The sequence below is a fragment of the Narcine bancroftii genome, chromosome 2, assembly GCF_036971445.1.
Source record: "Narcine bancroftii isolate sNarBan1 chromosome 2, sNarBan1.hap1, whole genome shotgun sequence".
Lineage (NCBI taxonomy): Eukaryota > Metazoa > Chordata > Chondrichthyes > Torpediniformes > Narcinidae > Narcine > Narcine bancroftii.
The window spans coordinates 32,899,442-32,918,292 of NC_091470.1; the positions used below are offsets into that span (position 1 = coordinate 32,899,442).

The 18,851-nt window shown below is 42.7% G+C and overlaps 1 protein-coding gene across 5 annotated transcripts in view; it reads left to right on the plus strand.

The window, feature by feature from the left end:
* Nucleotides 1-18,851, plus strand: part of LOC138753335 (inositol-tetrakisphosphate 1-kinase-like) — a 262,270-nt gene that overhangs the window by 52,987 nt on the left and 190,432 nt on the right. The window contains exon 3 of one of the 5 annotated variants that reach the window (XM_069916220.1): nucleotides 7,839-8,035. The exons of the other annotated variants lie outside the window; for them this stretch is intronic. Within the exon in view, the coding sequence (XP_069772321.1) occupies nucleotides 8,030-8,035 (6 nt within the window). The 5' untranslated portion in view covers nucleotides 7,839-8,029. The remainder of the gene's footprint in view (nucleotides 1-7,838; nucleotides 8,036-18,851) is intronic. 5 annotated transcript variants of the gene reach the window in all.

The following is an 18,851-nucleotide window of genomic DNA, read 5'->3' on the forward strand; positions in this document are numbered from 1 at the left end:
CCCTAACCAGTTGTTCAGCCTCAGAGCCCCTAACTGGTCCACTGTTCTGGTCGTCTCCCGATGGGTTGATTCCTCTGCTTCTCCTTCTCATTTCAGGTGGTGGTCTCCCCATTTTCTGGTGCCCTGCACCAGTCCTCAGCTTTCCTGGAGTCTGCAACCCCTCACGGCCTGCTGCTGATCATTGGTGCTTCCATCTTAGGCCCAGACCCAGTGGTCGCAGGATTTTAAAATAAACCTCCGTCTGCTCCTTTCACAGGCTGTTCAAAGCCTGTATTTGAAGCCATCAGTTGGAATGGGCTGTCGAACCCCTGCAGAGCACTGCTGTATCACCACTCCCCATGGGTCTGCATCAGTGGCAGAACTGCCACTGGCAACAGAGCCTTATTTTGGACAGTTTTTCAGATAGGATCCATGTTTTTTCATCTCATTTTTAAACTATATAAAACAGGCAGGTAGGTCTATTTACTGAACAGCCAACACTTGAGCCTTATGTTTTTCATGTAGAATGATTTTGATATGTTTGTTATTGAGACTAAGAAGAAAAGAGATTCAAACATTGATTCTTTCCTCCTTATCTGTCTCCGTTACCTAGAGAATTGTTGCATTGCCATCTTTTAGATGAGATGTTATTGTATTTCTCCTTGTGTGTGGCCTATTTCAAGATTAGCATGGGCTCTTGATCGCCCGGCAATATTCTAGTCTTTGTCTTTTATTGTTTGCTGCTTGTGACTTGTTCCATTTTGTTCACACTGTTTGCTCTGATTCAAGATTCAATTTTGTATCGTAATAAAACAGTGTCGTATTACATGAAGTTTATTTTTGCTTGTTCCAAGGCAGACAGATTCGCCACTGGCAGGAATTGCTTAAGCACCTCTCATAGTTCTTTACAGTCAGAAAGAGAAAAGCAAAATAGAATCCCCGCAGAATCACTGAGTATCTGTAGATTCACCTCCAGCACTTAGGCAGCTACACTGTACAGTCCAAACCCAAGCTCCAGATCCAAACCTCCAACACAGTCTGGAACTCTTCAGCACCTTTGGCACTTCCTTGCATCCCATTTCCAATACCTGGTACCCTTCCAGCCCACTCGAGGCAGTCTCCAGCACCCCACAGCTTCCACAGGTTCCTCGCCTCGAGTGGCCAGCAGCCCGCCACGTGCATTGGTCCCTCAGACACAGAGTCCCCTCACAGTGTCACAGTCCCTGCAGGTCGTCTCCTCTGCTTCTCCTTCTCGGGTGGTGGGGGGGGGGTGGGGGAATGGTGATCTTCCCGTCCTCCATTGCCCTGCTCCAGTCCTCTGCTTTCCTGGAGTCTGCAGCCCATTGTGGCTGCTGCCAATTGATAGGCGCCACCATCAGACCCGCAGTTGCGGGATTTCAACTAAAACCACCGTCGGCTCCCTCAGCGGGCTGTTCAAAACCTGTGTGGAGCCGACTGCAGTAGACTGGGCGACTGGACCCCACGGGGGAACATCATCTCCGCTCCCTTGCTCCCCGCAGGTCCGCACCAGCGGCAGCGCTGCTGCTACAGTGCTTCCAGGAGCACCGCCATCTTTTCTCTCAAGTGGAATTGATTGGAACTGCTTAGAAATGTGAAAAATAGTTTCCAAAATTCCATGTTGGTGCTTCATGGAAGACAGAAACAGAACACGCTTTGACTTGGTTATTTTTAATTGTTCAGTCTTTTAAGGCACCAGGTAATGAAATAAGTAGTAAATTTGAGGTGATGGGTTGACAACTGACAACTTTTCATTTTTTGTATTCTAAAAACCTTTTGATCCCACGCACTTGGCATTATAGCACCTTCCAACTCTCTCTCCTTTCCCACTGATTCCTTCCATGGCTTCCGATGATCTCTTGCGATGAGGAAAAAAATAGGATAAAAAATCTTCGCTTTTTTTTGTGTGGCATGCTATTTGTTACAGATTTTTAGTTAGAAAAACGCTGGAAGAATGAAGGGAATCTCATTAAAATTCTGACAGGGTTAGACAGATTGCACATTGGGAAGACATTTCTCCTGGTTCGTATTGTGCTCGTGATAAGTGTTCACAGTCTCAAGATGTGCGGTGAAATGGTTAGTTCAAAGTTCCAGATTTATTGTCAAGGGCGTACTTGACCACATACAGCCCTGAGATTTTTTTTCCTGCGGGCGAGGCAGGCAAAATTGCCACTTAATGATAAACTCTTCTTCAGAAGATACATATACATATAAACGATAAAGAAATCTAAATGAGCAGTGCAATACAGAGAGGGGAAAAAAATCAATCAAGTGTAAAAGTAAGAGTTTGAGTCTCTGAGATTGTTGAGGAGTCTGATGGTGGGCGGGGAGCAGCTGTTCCTGAACAGGTGGTGTGAGTCTTGTGCCACCCATACCCCTTTCTTGATGGTAGCAGCGAGAACAGAGTGTGTGCTGGGTGATGTGATGGTTGCTACAGGTCTCTGACAGGAGGTTTTCATGTAGATGTTCTTAAATTTGGGGGGGGGGGGGGAGGAATGTTTTGCCTGTGATGTCCTAGGCTGTGCCCATTATATTTTGAAGTGCTTTCCGCTCAGGTGTATTGGTGTCCCCATACCAGACCATGATGCAGCCAGTCAGTACATTTTTCCACCATACATCTGGACTTCGGACTAAGGGAAGGAGAAATTGCTTTTGACAGAGGGTGGTGAACCTGTGGAGCTTTCTATAATGAAGGCCATGTTGCTGAGTGTATTTAAGAAGGACCTGAAGAGATTTTTAGAGGCAAGCTATGAAGGAGAATGGAGAGAGAATGGGAATATGTATTGTGATGGATGGCTAGGCATTCTAATAAGGGCTAAATGGGCTGCTCTTGTTTTCTACGTTGTCAGTGTGTTCTTTCAGTTGCTCAGGTCATGGACTGGTTCAGATGATGCTCAGTTTAAAGCAGTGTGACATTAATGTCACTGATGTAAGATGTCTTTACATTTATTTCCTGTCTTTTTCTTCTCTTCTGGAGATCAAGGCCCTTTGTTCAACCATATGATCACTCTCCCCATTTACTGAAGCCAAATGTTGAGTTTCGACTTTTTAATGATAATAGTTTATTGTCCTACACACAAGTGCAAAGAACATATTCACAGAAATTCTTGCAGTGAAAAAATGGTTTTTTTGTAAAAACTACAACTGTACATTACCCCAGTACAGCAAGATATGATAAATATAAAGAATGGATAAGTATTTACAATTAGTGCAAGAAAAAAGTGGCATTTCAGTAGTGCAGAGAGATCTTTTTGTGCTTCTGGAGCAGTTGATGGTAGGGTGTTAAGGGGAGAGTCAAGAGCCTGATAGGGGGGAAAAAAACTGTTCTTGAAATGAGAGGTGGTGGACTTTTGGCTTTTGTACCTTCTTCCTGAAGACGTCAGTGAGAAGAGGTTGTGATCAGGGTGGTTGGGGTCCTTTGTGATCTTGGATGCCATCTTACTGATGTCTCTTACTGAATTCTCAGGCCAACCTTTGTGCTTCGGATCTGTGGAGTTTGAAGAACCATTTGCTGTTAAGAAACCTAAACTGGAACTAAAAAATAGATGGGGATGTTGCGCAATTATCCCTTTTCATTCTTTCTTTTCATGGCCTACTTTATAACAAAAAGTAACAATTTTTTATTCATTATGTAATCTTGAGATTAATGCAAAACATTAATCATTGTACTGTAGATTAACGAGATGTAAATGAAAAAGTAATTATTAAAATCTGCTTGAGAATGAATAAAGCAGCTGTGATTATGTTAAGTGTAGAATGTGATATAATTTCAGATAAGTTGCAAGGAAAAATACCGATGTAAGTTGATTGTGGACAATATTGCAGTGATCCTTGTTATCTGGTAACCAAATAACTTTAGTCATTTAAGAGTTCATGTTAAGATGCCACAATTTTATCTGGACCTGAGTGTTATAAAAGATGGAAGTGGTGTTAGCTACACAGGTCCATGTTTACACCAATAAAGCCGGCATCTTCCTATCTTCCCAGATGTGAAGGGGAAACTCTCTTCATTGTTTGCCTTTTAATGCTCCTGTCAAGTTTAAAGCCACAAAATTACCCAATGCTACATTTTACAGTTACTGGTAATTCAGCCTGGGCAGAAAGCAAAATAATCTCAATGTTGCATGTGATGTCATGCATGTACTCTGACAATAAATTTGAATTTTGAACTTGAACTTTTGCTCTCTAGCAGTTTATTTGCTGTTCTGTGTCTGTGTCAGTAGGATGCCGATCAAATGATTCCAGGCAAATAATTGTGTCCCTCATCACTATGATGGGCAGCCTAGTTCATTTAGCAGCATATCCCGTCCGTAACTATCAAAATGGCACTTCTTGGCAAACCTCGTGCTTGACACAAGCCACAAACCCAATATTCAATGAAGGCCATTGTCTGTGATTGATTTCTTTTTCCCTGGATGCAGTTTAAAATGTATTTGGCAGACTACGACACTTGTTGATAGAAAGTCAGATAACATCAGTCCTGTTACTTTTTTTTCCCCTCCATCTGAGAGAGATTCTATAACTAGAGTTGTTTTGAGTTTTGCATTATTGGTTGACATTTCTAAATTCACAAATGCTGTTATTTTTTCGAATATTTCCTTCATGAATTTAATTTCCTGCAGCTACAGATGTATTTTCTGTCCATTCATTTGCAGAATACGTTTTATTTCATTGTCTTATTCCTCGAAGTTGTTCTTTCTTCCCAGATTTTCCTACTGGTGACGTTGACTCTTCTCTGTGTTCCAGATTTAACCTCTTCCTATCCCTGCTGCATTCCCCTTCCTTATTGCTGCCATCTGTGTTTGGAAAATGTGATGGGAGATGATGATGAGATTACAGAAGTTAAATGTTCCGATGCACTGAAATTGTTTGCTGAAGCCACATGGGTCCACAAGATATGCCAACTAGAATAGTCGAAATGAACTTGCCACAATATGCCAAGAGACAAATATACAAGTTTAGTCACAGCTACAGTTGATGTTTCAATAGCGCAGACAGATCGTTCATTTGTCCTGGAGTAGTTATAGTTAGTGTAGTACAACAAGGTTTAAGAGCTTGGTGGTTGTTGTCCTTCAACCTAGAGGTGGTGAACTCCAAGGTTCTTGCCTGAAGGCAGCAGCGAGAAGATGTTGTGACCAGGGTGATGGGGCCCTTTATGATGTTGGCTGCCTCCTTGAAGGAGTTTGGTGCCCATGATGGACAGGCCTGGAGTAGCTTCCTTCTATGCTCCATGATTGGGTAGGGGAGGTGTATAAGTTAATAAAGGAAAGATGAAAAACGGATTAGAAAAAGGTGAATAGAAGAAATCTTGCATGGAGCACCAACTGACATAATAATGCCCTGAATTAAGAGTTAAACAAGAAAGCCTGCGGATGCTGTGATATGCAAAAGTGCTGGAGAAACTCAGCAGGTCATGCAGTGTTCTTTATGGAGCAAAGATACATAACCAATGTTTTGGGCCTGTGCCCTTCCTCAAGGTATGAGCAAAAACTAGGCAGTGTCTGAATAAAATGGTGGTGGGGGAGAGGGCAGGAGGAAAGAAGATCAAGAGATGGGGAAAGAGAAAGGCAAGGAGAGGCCAAGCAAAAACCTGAAATAAGAAACTCTTCCATGCCTCATGGAGGGCCTGTTGAGGTCCTTTCTTTCTTGTCTCTCTGTTCACGGGAAGACTGATGTACATTTCTAAAATTTCACATTTTCATTTCACATTTTCTAATCTACACTTTTCTGTTCCCTGTCTAACTTCCAAAACTTGGAAATGGTGCATAGCAGAATATACCTTTTTGACAGGCTAATCTACAAACATGATAGTTGCACAGCAATATTTGGAGATTAATGTAATGTACTGGGAATGGTCCCAACCCAGCGAGGCTCTGTTTATATTGGGTTTGGGCAAAGTCTGGAGGCAAATGTTTGCTTAAAATTTATAGCCAAATATGCTAACAATAACCAGCTAAGTGTGTGAACTGAAGCCCTAGCCTCACGGGAGATTAAATTGGAATTAGAAAACCAAACACCGTTTTTATCTACTTGAACCCTTGAGGACAATTACAAATAAACTGCTAATTCAAGCAGATCTCCACTCATCATTGTCTGTACAATGTTTCCTTTGTCTTTTAAGAGGAATGAATAAATAATTGAACGATTATCAAAAAAATTAAAAGTATTTGCTTTCTTGTAAATTCTGTAGTTTTTTTTTAAAAGCCCATGTGTAATGGTACAAATGAAAGATTATAGAAATTCATCTGTAACTGGGAGGATGGAAGAAGTCTGTATTTTGGTACCATTTAAAATGGGGCATCTTTTGTTAAAAATCTTGATGTGAAAGAAGATTTCTCCAATCCTTTCTGATGAAAAGCCATTGACCTGAAATGTTAATTTGTGTTGGTGAACGGAGAGCATGAAAATGCAAACAAGTATAGTCTTTCAGAAAGATAATGGCAAATCTGTCCTTTGCTTCAGAGCAACTCTTCCCTGAATCATAACACTTGATTGCTTAATGGTCCAAAAATCAGATCAGGCCAGATGCTATTTATTGTCATGTAATAAAACAGTAATGTCATAATACATGAAATTTGCCTTTGACTGCTGTAAGGCAGACAAAGATTTCCATTAGCATTGTCCAACACCCCTTGCAGTCAGAGAAAGCAAAGCAAAAGAGGGTCCCCTCAGAGTCACCGAGTATTCACCTCCAGCACTCTCGCAGCCTCACAAGACTCCAGTTCAAACCATCAACAACCAGAGTCCAGATCCAAACCTTTGACACGATGAAAAAGCCTTCAGCGCCCAGGACACTTCAGGAGCCCTTCTTGCCCTCTAATCCCAGTTCAGATACATGGTTCTCATGAGCCGGTCTTTCTGCAGCCCACAGCCTGCTGTTAGTACTTTGACCTCCGGTTGCAAGCAGCCCGCTGCTTGTGTGGATTCCTCACCCCCGTCACCAGCAGCTCACTCCTTGTGTGGGTCCTTCTGCCACAAAGCCCCTTGCTGGTCTGCCACTGCAGTCATTGTACTTGGGGCCGTCTCCTCTGCTTCCCCTTCTCAATAGTGGGGGTGGGGGTCTGTTCTTTTTTGGTGCCCTGCACCAATCTGCTGCTCCCCCAGAGTCTTCAACCCCTCAAGACCTCTGCTAAATGTAGGTGCCACCATCTTGGGCCCAGACCCCGCAAGATTTTAAATAAAACACTTGTCAACTCCGTTAACAGGAAGGTTGTCAGTAGGACTGGGTGGTAGGCACAGGTATGGCAGCTAGGACACATGCCCTGGGTACAACTTGAAGGGGGCCACCATTTTTCTCGCCTGACCACCTCTCTCCAAGTCCCAGCTGTCTGTCTTCACCACCCCCCACCATCACCCTCCCCAATCTAACCCCCGATGCGGCAGCAGTGGATGGATTGGTTTGCATTGTTTACAAAGTTTCAATGCAGACCAGAACACCATCTGTTTGCATTGTCAGTGAAGGCTCGACCTCGTCTCCTGATGGGTGACAGATAGTACAGGGCACAATGAAATCCATCAGGAAATATAGAGCTTTGTTGGCAGTGGATTAAACTTGGTGGCTCTCTTTTTCTCAATAACTGCTTTCATAACAATGTACTGGTGTGAGGGATCCCAGAAAATGCCAAACCAAACTGCAGCAAAGGCACGAAATTAAACTGCATCAACTTTAAGGGCAATGGAATGGCCAATGGCTCCCGTTCGAACCTGGTCCATTACAGCTGGGATACGGGGGAACGACAGGTTTACTTTCACTACTTCCACACGGGTGCTCTTGTGAAGAAAGCCTAAATCATGTCGGTGAGTGTCTTTTATTGGCCAAATGTTACTTTCTTCGCTTGCAGCCCGAGTTTAAGGGAACAGATGAGGCTTCTCAGTCCACTGCTACCGCATCGGGGGTTAGATTGTGGTTGCTGTACAAGTACCCCAAGATATCTGCCAGCCTTGCCTGTTCTGGCTGAGTTGTGATTCTGGACCTGCAGGTTGAACTTTTAACTACTTTCTTGAATCAGTGGAAAATGGGAATAGACAATAAATGCTGGTAAGTTTGAGATCTGGCAAAAAGGTAAAGTAACATTTTGCAGTTTTTTGCAATCAGTAGCAGGAAGTTAATTAAGGTTGCATGTTGAGCCTCCATCATGAGTTGGTGCAGTCAATGGAACCAATGTTTAAACATTTGCTTCGTTTTGGAGGAAAGCTGCCTTTCCTTAGAAATGGAGAACATTAGGGTTAGGGTTATGCAATACATAAATGTGCTGGATAAACTCAACACTCACTGAGCTTCTCTCAACGGTTCTGTTGATACGGGCTCGGGATTTTGTGTATTGAATCAGGTTTATTATCTTGAACATGTTTCATGAAACTTGTTGTTTTGGGGCAGCACTAATTGTACATTACAGGTGCCAACAGCAATTTACAATTACGTTAATACAAGATTTAAAAATAAATAAATAATTCATGTGGGAACAAATGAGGTAATGGCCATAGGTTTATTGTTTATTCAGAAACCCGATAGCACAGGAGACAAAACTGTTTTTGTAATATTGATTGTGTCTTCAGGCACGCGTACCTCCTTCTTGATGGTAGCAGTGAAAAAAGAGCATGGCCTGGGTGGTGAGGGTCCTTGATGATAAAGACACTGCCTCTTAAGCATGTCCTATTGCCTATGGCCAAGTGTGGTCTTTCTCTGTCATGTGCATTTGGCACCTCCATATCAGGCGGTGATGCAATGAGTCAGAATGCACTCCAGGATGGACCTATAGAAATTGGCACACCATTTTGGTGACAAACCCCTAACAAAATGTAACTATTGGTGTACCTTCTTCATGATTTCCTTGACATAATGGCCCCAGGATAGGTCTTCAGAGATGTTGACACCCAGGACTTCTAATTTCCTTATTCTCTCCACTGCCAGCCCCTCGATGAGGACTGGTTTGTGCTTTCATGGTTTCCCCTTCCTGAAGTCTACAATCAATTCTTAGTTTTGCCAGTTGACTGGAAGATACCACTTCACTTCCTCGTTGCCGACTGTGATTCTACCAACAGTCCTGGTGTTATCGGCAAATTTGTAGATGACATTTGAATTGTTCCTAGCTAGACATCATGGATGTAGAAGCAGTAGGGCAGTGGGATAAGCACAGATCCTTGAGGTGCGCGTGTTGATTGTCAGTGAGGAGGAAATGCTACTCATCTGCACGACTATGGACTTCTGCTAAGGAAGTCCAGTTGGAGAGGGAAGTGCAGAGTCCCAGGTTTTGAAGCTTGCTGACCATTACTGAAGAGATGATGGTGTTGAAAGCTGATGCAGGTATTGCTGTGGTCCAGATGATCCAGGGAGAGAGTGGAGAGCCAATGGGATTGCATCTGCTGTGGAATGATTGTGGTGGTAGGCCAATTGCAATGGGTCCAGGTCTTGCATACGAGTTAATTCCGGTCATGACCAATCTTTCATCACAGTACATGTGAGTGCTACTGGGTGATGATCATTGAGGCAGCTCATGCTAATTGATGCCTTTTTGAAGCGGGTGGGAACTGCAACAGTGAGAGATTGAAAATGTCCATGAACACTCCAGCTAGTTGGTTGCCACGGATTTTCAGTACCCTGCCAGGTACGCCATCAGGACCTGACGCCTCGTGAAGGGTCACCCTCTTGAAAGATGGTGTGATGTTGGCCTCCAAAACAGATATCACAGGGCTGCTAGCTTCTGCAGGGTATCTCACTGATACAGTTGAATTCTCTTTTTCAAAGCATGCATTAAAGTGTTCAGCTTATCGGGGAGCGAAGCATCACAGGCATTTATGATGTAAGGCAGGTAGGTCGTCATGGCCTGCAAACCCTGCCGTGGTTGGCGAGTATCTGATTTTGTTTCTAACTTCACTTGGAATTCCTTCGTAGCTGTTAAGATTGCCTTCTGTAAAGTGTATCTGGACTTCCTGTAGAGATTTGGTCACCGATCTTGAACGCCGTTGACCTCACCCTCAGCAGGATGCAAATACTTTTGGCTGGGCTACTCAAGGTATGCACATGTGGGCACCCTCATCTACACAGGTATACTTGAACTCGGTGACAACTGTTGCATTTTCATTCACATTTGGAATTGAATCCTTGAATGTGATTCAAAGCAGTCCTGCAGGCGCTCCTCCACCTCCCTCGACCATACTTTTACTGTCTTTACAACTGGTGCTGTAGTCCTCAGTCTCTGCTTGGACATTGGGTGTAGAAGTACATCCAGGTGGTCAGACTTGCCGAAGTGTGGGAGTGGTCAAGTACGTTGGCTCCTCTCGTTGCATTGGTTATATATTAGTGATAGTTTGTTTGATACTTCTTCATTGTCACCTGGTTGGAGTCCCTGACAATGGTTGGGAAAGAATCAGGATGTACTGTCTCATGGCCGCTGATTGCAGTTCTCGGCCCCACCAGTGCTAGCCTGGCGTGGGATGTACACAGGGCTTAGGGTGATGGCGGAGGACTCCCTCAGTAGATAGAACAGATGACACTTGTTCCAGATGTTCCAGATTGGTGGAGCAGGACAAGGACATAACAATTATATTTGTGCACCATAATAAGTTGATGAAGATGCAAATGTCACTGCCTCTGGCTTTACCTTATTCTGGTGTTCAGTCCACAGAGTAGAAGATGAAGCCCTTGGACTGTAGCACTGTGTCTGGAATGCTCCCATTCAGCCATGTCTTAGTGAAACAGATCACACAGCAATTCCTGGTGTCTCTGCTGCTGTCATCTTGCTCGGAGTTTGTCAAGTTTATTTTCTTAAGCCTTCATCAGCCAGGAAGATGGCAGGGAGTTGAGGCCTCGGAGCCTGGCATTTTAGGTTATTCCCTCTCTGTGCATTAACGTGGTTGGATCTTTCTTAAAGGGCTCATGTGCCAGCTGCTGAATCGTCCTTGGTCTGACGGAATTGGCTGTTTCTGTCAATCGCTAGGTTTTTCAACATTCTTAATACAACGTTGCTTACAAGAATGTTGGTTTCCATGGCTGTAGTTCTAAACGGGAATATTTGATGACTCCTATTGGATCTGCACGCAAATAGTCGCCACTGCAAGGCACCATCTTTCTACAATCACAGCATCTGCAGACATTTGTTATTAATGTTTTGTTTGGAGTTTGATGGTGGCTTATAAATTCCTTCATTTTGGTGTTTAATTGTTACACCTATTCAGAGATGTGGAACAGGCAGAATTGATCTTAATGAGCACACTCTATGCTGATCCAGTGTCCTTATTGGTCTTTCAGTTTGTTTATATTGTGATTTTTGAGGCCAAATTCCAATTCTATTGATTGCTGTGTTTTTGTTCTACTACTCTGAGCCAGAGGTGGAATCTGAAGCTTGCAGTGTACATTCTTCCCAGGATTTACAAATGGTTATTGAGCCTGTTTCTGGTTCACGTTGCAGAATAAATGGAAAGCGCACCTTTTAAATGTAATATGTGGAATAAACCGTGGCATTTTCAAACTGTTCATGCATTTGCCTCTAATACTTGTAATAAGCAAGTGATGTTTCTGATTCTTTGTAATAGAAATGGCTACCTTTTTCCAGGAGGGTTGGGCACAGCACAAGTTGCTCCATTCTTGTTAGAATTTTGTTCCTCTTGTACTCCTAATTCCAGCTAGGGTGAATTTTGGGGGAAAAAAAAATTGCCAAACTTGACTTTGTTATTAACTTCAAACTTTAGACTATTAAAGAACTAACTGGTTGGCTGTCTTTCTCTGTGCGTCATTTTGCACGTCTCTCTGTGCCTCAGCCATCCAACCTTGAAATCTTCCCTTCAAATTCAGTGGTTGATTTTCATGGTTCTGTTGCCACTCCTTTAAGATGATCCTATTTGTGCCTTGGCTCAGACCTGGTAGCTTGCCGCTCGGGGCACAACTGCTCGTTGAGCCATGGAGAGAGTGGGCAGGAAGTGGTGAGTTGGTTTTCCCAGTGACTTGGTGGATAAATGCAGAGTAGGCAACTGTCGTGTGGAATGTGGGGGTGCGGTGGGGGGTTGTCACATGACCTCACCGTCTGGAAACTAGTCGGAAGTCGCATCAGTTGCCAATCAAGGTTGGACTTTACCCACCCATAAGTGCACACCTAACCAATGGTTCCTTTGATCATCTAGTGATTATTTGAGGCAGACCCTCCAACTTACTGTACTGTAAGGTCCACCATTTGCAGTAGCTCTTCCTCTTTTTTGTTCTTTGGCTCTAAAATAAATCCTGCTATAGACAATGCTAAAAAAGGCGTCGGTAAGGTGTGCACTGCATAGGGATCGGGGCTGTTGTATATTGTTGTAGTTGTAGATAGCATCGGAGGCTTAGGGAGGTTGCTCTTGAAATTGTGGATGCATTGGTCGACATTTTCCAATGTTCTATGGATTCAGGAGAGGGTGTCTGTGGACTGGAGGGTGGCTGATGTTGTGCCGCTTTTTAAGAAGGGAGGGAGGGAGGGAGAGAATGGCCAATTACAGACTGGCTAGCCTGATGTGAGTAGTGAGGAAGATATTAGAATCTATTATAAAAGAAGAAATAACAGAACACTTAGACAAAAATAATAGTATAATTGCAAGTCAGCGTGGATTTTTGAAGGGAAAATCATGCTTGATTAATCTTCTGAAATTTTTCGAGGATGTGACGAGGAGGGTGGACATGGGAGAGCCAGTGGATGTGGTGTACTTGGACTTGCAGAAGGCTTTTGATAAGGTCCCGCACAGGAGATTAGTTGGCAAAGTCAGAGAATATGGTATTGGGGATAGGGTGCTGACATGGATAGAAAATTGGTAGACAAACAGGAAACAAAGTAGGGATTAACAGGTCACTTTCGGGATGGCAGGATGTGACAAGTGGGGTCCCGCAAGGCTCGGTGCTGGGTCCTCAGTTGTTTATCATATCTATTAATGATTTAGATAAGGGGATTATAAATAACATTAGCAAATTTGCAGATGACACGAAACTGGGTGGCAGTGTGAAGAGCGAGGAGGATGTTAGGAAAATGCAGGGGGACTTGGACAGGTTGGGTGAGTGGTTGGATGCATGGAAGATGCAGTTTAATGTGGATAAATATGAGGTTATCCACTTGTGGCAGGAACAGGAAGGGAGATTATTTTTTAAATGGAGTCAAGTTAGGGAGTGGGGAAGTGCAACGTGATCTAGGTGTACTTGTACATCAGTCACTAAAAGCTAGCATGCAGGTTCAACAAGCTCTGAAAAAGGCAAACAACATGTTGGCCTTCATAAAAAGGGGAATAGAGCATAGAAGTAAAGATGTCCTTCTGCAGTTGTACAGGGCCCTGGTGAGACCACACCTGGAGTATTGTGTCCAGTTCTGGTCTCCTCATTTGAGGAAGGACATTCTCACTATTGAGGGAGTGCAGTGTAGATTCACAAGGTTAGTTCCCGAGATGATGGGATTGACGTGTGCCGAAAGGTTGGATAAACTGGGGTTGTTACGTTGGAATTTAGAAGGATGATGGGAGTTAAGATTGAGATATATAAGATTATTAAAGGACACGATAGAAACTGATTACATGTTCTTGATGTTGGGGGAGACTAGGACTATAGGCCATAGTTTAATAATACAGGGAAGGCCCTTTAGGACAGAGATGAGGGTGGTAGAGGCTTGTTTTCTGGATAATTTCAAGAGGGAGTTAGATAAGGTTCTTGTGGACAGGGGAATTATGGGGAGAAGGCAAGACAGGGTACTGATAGTCGAAGATCAGTCATGGTCTAAATGAATGACAGTGCTGGCTTGATGGGCCGAATGGCCTACTCCAGCACCTATTGTCTATTGAGTCATACCCCTGTTAGTCTAGGAATGGTGGGTAACGTATTGTTGGCCTTGATTGTGATAAGTCCGTATAAACAGTTGCTAGTGTTGGCGGTATTAAGTCGGATGTGACTGGATTGTTCTGTGCTTGTAGGAGGGTAAGCAGTAGTGTAACGTCCGATGTGATAATTTGCACTGTGTTGTGTGATTGATAACTTGCACTGTGTTGTGTGATTGAGAATACTTGCATTTGTGATCTCTTTACGTGTGTTTCAATAAAGATTATTTCTGCATTCAGCCTTTGTGAAGATCCACTATTCTTTGAACCCACCAAATTTTTCCTTTCTGACACAACAATTTACCAATGAGCTGACCCTGTGACCATTCTGACGACAGGTCGCAGCTCCAACCTGTGATGCCCATGCAGAACTCTGGGAGTAGGGAAAGCCAGGTGATTCCTGTGGCTTGCTGTGATGCAATTTACCCAGGTCCCTGGAACTTGATTAACTTTTGTAAATCACACAATGTCTGAATGAAGCTTGTGGAAGTCAATAAATGCCTCTGGGCATTTCCGGTTCTTGTCCTGAAGCATCGGTTATTGCATTCACTCCGCAGGTGCTGCTCGACCTGCTGAGATCCTCCATCATTTTCCTTTTGCTCAGTAAGTGCCTCCTCCATTTGGTTGACGAAACTCTGGTTTGCTTTCTAACTTGTGTTGGGTTGACCCGTAGTATACAGCATTTTTCTGACTGCTTTTTATAAGTCCTCACTCGCCGAAACAAGCTTGTGATGGGAGTTGGTGCATGGGGAGGGAAAACAAGGGGAATTTTTGAGCTCCCCTTGGCTTGAGAAGGAGAGGACAATGTGTAGGATTTCTAGCGAGTGCAGGAGTGGGTTAATTGCCAGTGTTGATGGTGAGCTGTCTGGCTGTCTGAGGGAAGTACTTAAAGCTGCCTTTATCTATTGAACTGTAACCTCAGTGTGAATTCCTGCCTTTGGGAAAGGAGGAAATGGAGGGGTGGTGGTGGGTTGACATTAGAGTGTTGGGAATTGGACGGGAGGGGATTGTTAATGTTATTTATTAATGTAGAGCTTGGTTGCTTCATGTCCTGTGCCAGTCTCCAGCTTATGGCTCCTCATTAGCCACATTCTCTTGTGCCATTCTCTGAGCTCCACAGGGAGGCCAGTCTCCAAAGAGCCATTGTAATCGAGTCTGCGACTCAATAGAATCCAGTGTATTTTTTTTTGCTAACCAATGCAGCCTGCGGCAAGAGAGCTGTCATCCGCTGGAGTATTTAAATGTCAAAGTGCCTTTGAGAATGGAAATGAATACAATAAATAATTAGCAAGTTTATAGTTGAAGTTTTAATTGAAGCCCGTCTTCCTCTGGCATGAAGTCACTGGTTCCCAAAATAATACTGAGTGGGTTGGTCTTGGAATGCAAGGCTGCTTTCAAGATGACTGTGCGCCCACACTTGCGTGCGTTCAAAACATGCCAATTTTGGAACCTCTACGTGCGATGCTGACTGATTCATAGTATTGCTGTTGCTGTGACAAGATGAACTTGCCCTTGGAATTCTAGTTACCCATGGTGAAACGGAAGTTTTCCTTGTGAGGGGCTTCTGAAAGTTGTCTCTTGAGTACTTAGAACTCTCTCCTGATCTGACCTTGAAGTTTTGAACATTTTCCAAAGGAATCAGTGATACTAGAAACAAAAAAAAGCTGGAATGTGGCAAACTTGTTGGTAATTGGCAGATGGTTGCTGCTGTGGTTTGGAGCCGGTAATTATATAATCAGAAACCATTACTGATTTACCATGTGGTGGATAAACTGGCTTAGGATCACTGTCAATAACCAGAGGGAGCTCCACAGCAACAGTTTTTTAAAAAATACTGGAAAGAATAATGCAGATAATGCTCACTTCAGTCTTTTTATCTTTTACTTTTGTCTTTACAAGCACCACTCTGCCATTCAATGTTCTTTTAATTTTCCTACCTTTATCCTTCCCAGGGAAAGTTTCTACCAGTGGGAACATCTCCACATTAAATATCTTTAGTTGTTTCATTTTTTTTAAAATGGATCTACTTGTCTCTGGCTAGATTTCTTTTCATCGCATTATATAAAAAAAAGACCCACAGTGAATTGACTGCAGTTACATAGGAACATAGGAAGTAGGAACAGGAGTAGGTCAAAAATGGCCCATCGAGCCTGCTCCGCCATTCAATACAAACATGGCTGATCTAATTTATGACCTAACTCCACCTACCTGCCTTCTCCCCATATCCCCTAATTCTTCTATCATGTAAAAATTTATCTAACCGAATTTTAAATATGTTTAATGAGGCAGCCTCAACCACTTCCCTGGTTAGAGAATTTCAAACATTCACTACTCTCTGGGAAAAATTATTTTTCCTCATCTCTGACCTAAATCTACTCCCCCAAATCTTGAGACTGCGTCCTCTCGTCTTAGTTTCCGCGGCCATCTCAAAAAACCTTCCTACATCTATCCTATCCATACCCTTCATAATCCTATATTACCTTGCTGCGGAATTGACCGCAGTTATCTTGTCATGGTATGTTACCTTTCTGTCCGCTTTATTCCTTGGGTGCTTCTCCCCTGTTATCTGCTCCTCTTGGCCTGGGCTATTAAACCTGGAGCTTTTCCCATTCCTTGATCAAAATTTGCCTCCTCGGCATTAGCAAAATACATTTTTTAAAATGTTGTCATGTTAGCAGTTACTTATAAGGCATTTCAGTGTTTATTCTGAGACCACAAAGGCATTTTATAAATCTGATTTTTTTTTCTTTTTATCATCTCATTTCTATTTTAGAACTATTTGTGTGCAAATTGGCTCTCATGTTCCACCATATAGCAAAAATGCTCAGTTATTTTATTGGGTGTGAAATGCATTGGGATATCTGGAGATAATTAAAGGTGCCATCATGATGACCCTTTTCAAATGCAAATGATTGGCGGTCACGTTGAGATTGGAGAAAGAAATCAATGGCACCCATGTTCTCCACCTTTTTTTAATAAAAAAATCCCATTTTCCAGCCCACATCGCCTCATCAAAGATGTGTAATTCCCACGTGTATCTATACCCCTCAGGGCTCTGGGCTCTCAGTTTCTGTCTTGAACACAGATCTGATCAGTACCCCTCTACTAACTCTCTCTCTCTCCTTGGTGGAACTTGTTTGCACTCTTCTCATTTTTTCGATTCCTTCCATTTCCACTAAATCTAGGGTGTAACCATGGACATATGCATGAGCCCCACCTACCCCTGCCTTTTCATCATTTATGCAGGCCAGTTCATCTTTCATACCAATATCACTTCCCAATTCTTCCTGCGCTGCATTGACAACTGTGCTGTCGCCATCACTCGTGCCCATGCAAAACTCCAAAATTTCATCAACTTTGCTGTCAACTGGAGAGTCACATGATGGAGTAGTGGCCGGTCGGGGAACTCCAGCCCTCTCCAGAAAAGTAAAATAAAGACAGTGAAAAAACAAAGGCACAAACACAAAAACCAAAATAAAGTGAAAATAAAGGTGTGGAGAAAATGGCAGCGAAAAAAAGAAGTCAAAAGGAACGGGAAGAAAAGAAGAAGAAAGGACGTCGGAAGAAGAAGGTGAAGGCCTTACCTGTCCGAGGAGGCCCGCCGCGGAGAGAGAAGCTCGCTCCCTAAGGTCAGTTGAAGTCCCGAACTCGGGACTACAAAAATGGCTCGCGGAGCCAAGCAAAAGTGCGCAACCGCGTAAGACAAAAATAACACTGACGGGAGGGGGGACCAGCTGAGGAGTCGATCTCTACAGCTGAGATTGACAGCCACAACAAAACAGCAAGAGGAAGACACAGAAAATAACAAGAGCAAGAAAGAAGAGAGTAAAAAGAAATCAAAGAAACAGCAGATGACCAACCCAGAGGAAGAAGACCAGCAGCAAGACACTTCTAATAAAAATAAGAAGACCAAAAATACCCAACAAAATAAAACAAACAAACCAACAAGAAAACCAGAAGAGACAGAGGTAAAGGACACAGATCCTGGAATGGACTCAGAAGAAGAAGAGAAAGAACACAGAGAAATGGAAGATGTATTTTTTTTTAAAGAATATATGGAATCAGTAAAAGAATGGCAGTCACAAGAATTCAGTGAAATAAAAAGAAGAGTAAAAAGTACAGAAGAAAAAATGAATAGTTTAGAGATGATCATATCAGATATAGGAAAAAGAGTGGACAAGGTGGAAGAACGAGAAACAGCCGTAGAAATGGAGTAGAGGACTTAAAAAAGAAATTAGAAGAATCTGATAAAAAAGTTAAAGAGACACAAGAGCTGTTAGCTCAGAAGATAGATATAATGGAAAATTATAGTAGAAGAAACAATATAAAGATAGTGGGCCTTAAGGAAGATGAAGAAGGCAAGAATATGAGAAATTTATAAAAGAATGGATCCCCAGGGGCCTAGGAAGACCAGAACTACAGGAAGAAATGGAAATAGAAAGGGCATACAGAACATTAGCCCCTAAACCACAACCACAACAAAAACCAAGATCCATTCTAGTAAAATTCTTAAGATATACAAGAGAAAATATATTGGAGAAATCAATGAGGAAAATAAGAGAAGACAAAAAACCACTGGAATACAAAGGTCAAAAATTTTTTTTCTATCCAGATATAAGTTTTGAACTCCTGAAGAAGAGGAAGGAGTTTAATGCAGCAAAAACGATCCTATGGAAAAAAGGATATAAATTTATGCTAAAGTATCCAGCGGTACTTAAAATAGTTATTCCAGGGCAGCAAAACAGACTATTCTTGGACCCGGAGGAAGCAAGAAAATTTGCAGAACAACTACAAAACAGACAGAGAGAGGAAGATATATAACGAGAACAAAAATGACCACAAACTATATGTATGTGTGTATGTAGGTATGTATATAGATATTTGTATGTGTATGTGTGTATGTATATATAAAAAAAAATAGAATATAGGTAAGAACTAAGAAGGGAAAGAAAGGGAAGAAAGGAAGTAAGGAGGGAATTAAGAGAGTGACCTTTGTTATATATGAAGATTAAAATCTTTTCTGGGGGGGCTGGGTG